At 39.9% G+C, this 6,885-nt stretch overlaps 1 protein-coding gene across 2 annotated transcripts; it reads right to left on the reverse strand.

Moving 5' to 3' along the window:
- Positions 1-820: 820 nt before the first annotated feature.
- LOC134063669 (rho-related GTP-binding protein RhoQ-like) lies at positions 821-6,405 on the reverse strand. 2 transcript variants are annotated; one of them, XM_062519315.1, is made up of 5 exons: positions 6,016-6,405; positions 5,650-5,738; positions 3,389-3,553; positions 2,228-2,323; positions 821-1,960 (listed from the first exon to the last, which is right to left on the reverse strand). In XM_062519315.1, exons 1-5 carry the CDS (start codon positions 6,218-6,220, stop codon positions 1,796-1,798), a joined length of 720 nt encoding a protein of 239 aa, XP_062375299.1. In that variant the 5' UTR covers positions 6,221-6,405; the 3' UTR covers positions 821-1,795. The 2 variants fall into 2 exon arrangements, with proteins under 2 accessions (XP_062375299.1, XP_062375300.1); XM_062519316.1 differs by having other exon boundaries at positions 822-1,960; positions 5,650-5,708.
- Between the last annotated feature and the right edge of the window lie 480 nt (positions 6,406-6,885).

Here is a 6,885-nt window from a genome sequence, read left to right on the forward strand (position 1 = left end):
ATACACAGAATGCAAGGTCAGTCCGCACTGACCCATTCAGAATAATATACATTTATACACTTAAACATTATATTTTATAAAACATTGCAACATCAATTCACACCATTACACCATTGTTGTTGCTGTTGGTTCTGATTGTCTTATTTTGTTGTTGTTAAATGTATTATTGTGTGTTGCTTTGTGTTCCCAGTTGCCCCTTCCACCAGTAGAGGGGATGTGTCTCACCAGAACTCCTTGGCCCTGAGCATGTGTGCGTTGCTCATATCTCTCCTGATGCTGCATTAACCATGAACCTACAGTATATGGGCACGTGTGCACATAGTCACAACTGCTTAATTTAAATTCTATTGTGTATTGCTTAATTTGTATTCTTGCTACTTTTTCTTGCACTTTTAGATTACTGAATTGTTTTAATTTAAATGTTCACTTAATTTATTTATCCTTTTAACTAATTATTAACCTCTCTAAATTACGTAATATATCAGATGTGTAATCTGTGTGAAATCAACTTTTTAGGAATGGTCTTTTCTGCACTTGCAATCTCAAGTATTTATGAAATGCTCAATCATTATATCACTAATAAATGAATCTACTATTAAGGTATGTCTTATGTGTTAAATCAGTGCAACAATTGTCTTTCCATTTACAGAAATTCATTCATGGCCTGATATAAAACACAACTTGACAGTTTAATAAAGGTTACATGAAATATACTATTAATTTCAACGTTGCTTGAGGCATGTACTGCCTGTGATATGTTGTGATGAATATTGCAGTGTCACTGCTAATAGAATACTGCAAAGGATTCGCATGCATTTATCGAAGGACACAGGTAAGAGCGAGAGTGCACATAGCCAAACACTGTTTATTGATCAAGTCCATTGTATTTTTCATAAATGAATGGGGGAGTAAGGTAGTGAATTTGCCATATTAGATATTAGTATATTTATTGTGTGATGGTGAGTATAATTGCTAGTGGTAGGCTGCATAAACAGTATGCTGCATATAACAGTACTTGAAAAAGATCAGTAACATGATACAAAACATTATGGCCATTATGTTTAAAGGTATTGTAAGTTTTGTTGAACTATTCCATGAGGCTTAATGGCACCAAATAACCTAAGAAGTAGTCTGGGAGCTCTTAGAATAGCATTTTGGACAGATCTTACAATTTGATCAGTCACAGTGCTGAGATATAAAATATTGCATCAGTACTGTAGATCACTGTGTCTAAGAGCTGTGGCACCCAGCTTCACCATAAGTGCCAACAAAGGCTTGATCAAGGGGTGTTCGATGTCCAATAGAAAACAGAAGGTGAAAATGATTTTCCTAGAAATCGAGGATTTGGTAAACGGCACAGTTAAAATATATGGATAACAACTATGCAACATTAATCTCATATGAACGCCTCTGTTGAATTAGAAAATAAATAACAAATTCATAGTGCATTTCAGCCCAATCTGTCGTTCTGGTGTAAATGTGCTACCAGAATTTGTGCTTTCACTCTTCTGAAAGTCTGTTTGGATCTCCATCATACCTGCCTTTCTCTTATCCCCTTAGGTCTCTCATTTGCATTAATAAGTCCACCAAAGCTTTGCTTGTGCATATAGTTTCAGGCTCTTCTGTAACTCCATTTTGCTATAGCCTACTGTTTCAACGACAAAAATGCGACAGACAACAATTTTTTCCAAGAGGCTCTTGATCTCATAACCAAACCAGCCATGATGACAGTGGACAGAGTTGGAGTGCTCAGTTTAATATTCCGGTAGTCTGCTTCTTCTCGTGTCCCAGCTGATCATGTGATTGGGCAACAGTGATGGCTGCCAGGCCACAGCCGTCTCCTCAGAGCCCTCCTCTTCCTCTTCTTTGGTGTGAGGATGGTGATGATGGCCTCGTCGAACACAGCCTTCAGGCCCTGCTGTGTCAGTGCGGAGCACTCCGAGTAACAACGAGCCCCTACCTGAGGGGCAGGTAGAAGAGTGTTCATGACGGCACTTGCATGGAATGGCAAGGTGTGGTGTGGTGTGGTGTGGAGTATTATTATACTCTAATTATACAGTAGCTCTGGATACAAATGTTGTGCTAATTTTGGATGGTAATTTTCTGTCAATTACACCTAACCTAGAATCAGAATACTACTACTAGACAGTGCACCTAATAATTTAATAATTCTTAATCTCCTCCTTTCTCTGTACCGTTACTGTAATGAGAGAAGATGTTACTGCACCTCTCTGGCGAGCTTGTGGCCCTGCTCTGCTGTAATGGCTCTTTCCCTCATGCTGTTCAGCCTGGTGATGGTCTTCGGATCATCACGCAAGTCAATCTGATCAAAGAGACAGAAAGAGTACAGTGTACGATATTAAGATTGTCTGCATTACTAGAGTACAGGGTTCCCACTCTAACACGTGGAGGTCCGGGGCCCTTTCAGGCACTTTGAGGCAGTCTGCTATACCTTGAGATTTTTAAGTTTTTCATCTAACTAAAACACCTAAGCAAAAGTGGCACATACGGTTATATTCTAGAGGTCCTCCACAGTAATTATATGAGACCAATGTGGATGTAATGAAACCAGTTTTTTATTATAATTCAGTGTAAAGTAAACACAACTTTTAAAAAAATGATTTTCAAAGGCCTTCAAGCTTTGGAAAAATACACACTTTAAATATATCTAGCTAAGACGTTTGAAATTGGAACCTTGAAAACAAAGGTGTTGGCTACATAAAAGTAAGAAGAACATTAAAAATGTTTATGTAGTTTATCTACAAATTGGAAAAAAGTCAGACTAAATGTGTCATTTAGTGTCTCTTTCAAAAGCAAATTAAGTTGAATGGGCTTTTTGAATGGGCCTGCTGCAGGTGAGGACCAGTGAAAGCGGTAAAGACAAAAACGCCCAGCATTGTCGTGTAAATAGGGCCTGAAATCTTAGGATTCTCTTTTATTGTTTTTACAAAGTGCCATTGATACGTTCTCTTTTAAAACATATATTTTTAAGATTTATAAGATTCAAAGTTTCCGATGGTGTCACTTATTTGCTTCTAGTATAAAAGCTCACTGAAATTCAGAAGTGTGTTTGGAACAGTTTTTCAAATCCGCAGGGGGGGATTTAAGACTCCAGGGTGAAATATACTGTGTAATTCCATGAATTTTCCTTGACAAAAAAATAATTTCCATAGCTCATAAACTATATAATTACTGTAATTGTACAATATACCAACCAATGATTTCAGAGCAGGCGCGTATATTTTACTATTTTTGAGGGATAGATGAATGAATGGGCATTGAATAAATGTGGGCTACTCAAGCAAGCAGTAAATCTAATAACCAAATATACTCAAATTCTGCAGTGAAGTATTTGAATTAAAGTATTATTTTTGGGGGTTCGGTTCACCTGTGTGCCAATGAGGAGGAAGGGAACCCCAGGCGCATGTTCCTCCAGTTCTGGCACCCACTCCAGCCGAGCGTTGTGGAAGCTGGCCGGATTCACCACAGAGAAGCAGATGAGGAAGACATCCGTCATGGGGTAGGACAGAGGACGCAAGCGGTCATAGTCCTCCTGCCAAGCAGAGGGCACTGAGCTGATTAGGATTTGAGGCATAAACTAAGCAGTTTGAGAAAGATGCAAGTTATCCACTATAAGGTGGTAGCTTGTGGCCAACCCTCTCATCATTATTCTGCCAGGTTGTGTTTTGTGTGTGTGTGTGTGTGTGTGTGTGTGTGTGTGTGTGTGTGTGTGTGTGTGTGTGTGTGTGTGTGTGTGTGTGTGTGTGTGTGTGTGTGTGTGTGTGTGTGTGTGTGTGTGTGTGTGTGTGTGTGTGTGTGTGTGTGTGTGTGTGTGTGTGAATCGTTTTGAGAAAGGTACAAACTGTTGTGCAAATGTCAACATTACGATTAGAAATGCACACAAGCGACTGAGAAAAACTGTAGGAAATATGTACAAACATCAAGATTTTCAACATAGTTTGACATACTACACATACAAATGATCAAGCTGCTCTCCTTTCAGTACACTTTCAAATATATGTTTACATAAAGTTGAAATAATTTAAAAAGATAAACCCCATGTTGGCTCTGAAGTGCAAAGTGAACAACAAATGTGAAAACGCCAACAACAAATAAAACACACACACACACACACACAACTCACAAAACACAACCTGGTAGAATAATGATGAGAGGGTTGGCCACCAGCTAGCAAAGATGCAGTAGTTCCGTTGCACCTGGAGCTGCGATGCACTGGGCATAAGATATGTCCCATTGAGCAACACATCTGTGCAGTTTATAGTAAACATCCAGCTTAAGCTTGCAGCACCTGAGAAACATATCACTGCTTATTGTGGCAGGGTCTCCAGCAGAGATAACCCAGCTGATCCTTTGTGTACTCTTTCCACTAGAGAGAAGAATGAGAGCCTGCCTGCCTGTATGTACAGACCTTCACAAACAAGTAAGAACTACAAATGTATTACCAGCTTGAATGGTTGAATCAGTAAAGCTAAACGCAAATGAAAGATTATTTAGCTCAGATTTCTTTAGATTTTTCTTTAAAGATGCCATTATGAATACCATTCTCTTTTCTCGTCTTCCATTAAAAAAAACAATAGCAGTTGCTGCACTCATCTGATGACAAAGCAAGTGGTGATCAACAAGACTCCCAATCCATGCTCTCATCTGCTAATTTTGGTGTGACAGGTATGAGTCATTGAATGTACTGTATGATGTCACACACACACAAAGAGAGAGAGAGAGAGAGAGAGAGAGAGAGACTGCCCATACATTTGTCAATCAGTGTGCCCATGACCGTTCAGTCATTTGAGTGACCAAAACTACAATGAAGACATGGGAACTATGTCCAAAATAGAGACAACACTGTGTGTCAAGACGTAGTCCCCTTGACACACACACACACACACACACACACACACACACACACACACACTCAGGTAAAGCGGCACTGAATTATTTTTTTGGTGGTGTCTGAACCACAGGCACTTCTCTATTCCTTCCGGCCATACACTCACACACACACACACACACACACACACACACACACACACACACACACACACACACACACACACACACACACACACACACACAGACACCAGCAGCTGAGAAAGACAGACAAACATGATCAGACCAAGATCCAAATAGGGAACTGAGCTTTTACTGTCTCAATCACCACACATATTCTCCAATTCTCACACTTGATCCAATCAGATTCAACTTCCAAATCCTCACTACTGGATATTGTAAAATACAGGAAAGAATGCATTGCATTTTAAATGACTTGGACACGTGAAGACTTGATGTAATGCTATGGTTATAACTGTAGTAGTATCTACTGTAGCATCGTGTTTTCACAGAAGTGACCTTCAACCTTCAGTGTAGGCCTACTAATACATTATTATGCAATATATTATCCAATAACTTTTGTATACATAATATTCAACAATGTTTTGCCATCGCTATATTTTGTTACTATCTGAGTCATCTGTATTTTGTCATCAAAACCATGACACCACAGTTAATGAGCTGTTAAAAAATCACACCAGAAAACTTGATGTCTTGGTGTGTACCTTACCATGTCAGCCTAGGCTCACATACAGGTTTATTGTCAGTGTCACAAACATCCACGGTGATGGCAAACATTACCTGTCCAGCTGTGTCATACAGGCCCAATAAATACTGTTTTCCTCCAACGCTCACACTCACTGTAGAATTAACAAAGACAGTGTTAGAGGCTGTGAAGACAAAGAACAACACCCAAGCCAGTGAGAAAGCGCTCAGCGAGAGCAACAAGTGTCCAACGATTGAATACAAATGGGCTACCCCGTTTCAAGAAAATCACGAAATAAACAACATCAATTTGTAACACCAGTTGCGGCACAATATTCCCCACCCTCATGTAATTTCTCTCTTCAATTCACCACTTCATTTAGCCTAGCTATACATAATCCACCAAATTTGACACATTCAGAATACATTTCCCCTACCCGACAGCCGAATACAACTTCTTACCTGCGTAATGGTCAAAAACAGTCGGCACATATTCCTCTGGAAACGCATCATTAGCATAACTCATCAGCAAGCATGTTTTCCCTACCGCGCCGTCACCGACAACCACGCATTTAAGCGCAGTAACAGCCGTCCCGTTTGCTATACTGGAGAAATCATCCTCCTCCACAATTCCAGGGTTGGTCGGTGCACTCCGGTGGAGAGGCATGGTGCGCCAACCGCAAATTCTAATTTGACATCTCTAATAGTAGCTAAAACACTACCCTTTGCGCACTAAATAAACCAGTAAAATTAAAATATTATATCATGTGACAAGTGACAGTTGCGGCACTAGTAGGGAGGATGACAGTCCTATGATCATGGTGACACCAGCCAGTGTTTCCCTTTGTCACGCTGCACTTGTCACCGCTGGCTGTTATGGGGCGGGGCCCTTGGACTTGTAAACGCGCGTGCCAGTTTGACCGTCTGACTCATCAACAGGCACCTGTTTTACACCCAATGTTTGTATTAGGCTACTGTAATCGAAAATAGTTAAAGTTGGGCGATTCTTAAAATATGAAATATAGTCTTAATTGAATGTCATGTGACCCGTCTAGTAGTGAGAGTGTACTGTATTTCAAAGATGTTGACATTACAGTTGCTGTCGAGTCACATGACTAAACCATTACATCATAGCAGGACACCTCATAGCACATTGAAGCTGTGACTGCGGGAAAAAAACAATAAGTGAGAGACTTTCTCTATTTTTCCAGCGTATCATAATTGCAGGTTTAGCAATAATACCTTTCTCTTCTTAGATACATTAGATAGCAACAGTTATGAGTCCCACCCACACTGAATGATACAAGCTTAATATAAGAACAGCACTAACAC

The sequence above is a fragment of the Sardina pilchardus genome, chromosome 18, assembly GCF_963854185.1.
Source record: "Sardina pilchardus chromosome 18, fSarPil1.1, whole genome shotgun sequence".
Lineage (NCBI taxonomy): Eukaryota > Metazoa > Chordata > Actinopteri > Clupeiformes > Clupeidae > Sardina > Sardina pilchardus.

What these genes read in the sequence shown, in the direction of transcription:
- LOC134063669 (XM_062519315.1), bottom strand. Translation starts at nt 6,220, where the DNA reads ATGCCTCTCCACCGGAGTGCACCGACCAACCCTGGAATTGTGGAGGAG. An exon ending in TCCTCCTCATTGGCACACAG is followed by an intron (nt 2,324 to 3,388) that starts GTGAACCGAACC and finishes CTCTTTGATCAG; the next exon opens with ATTGACTTGCGTGATGATCC. An exon ending in GCCACAAGCTCGCCAGAGAG is followed by an intron (nt 1,961 to 2,227) that starts GTGCAGTAACAT and finishes CCTGCCCCTCAG; the next exon opens with GTAGGGGCTCGTTGTTACTC.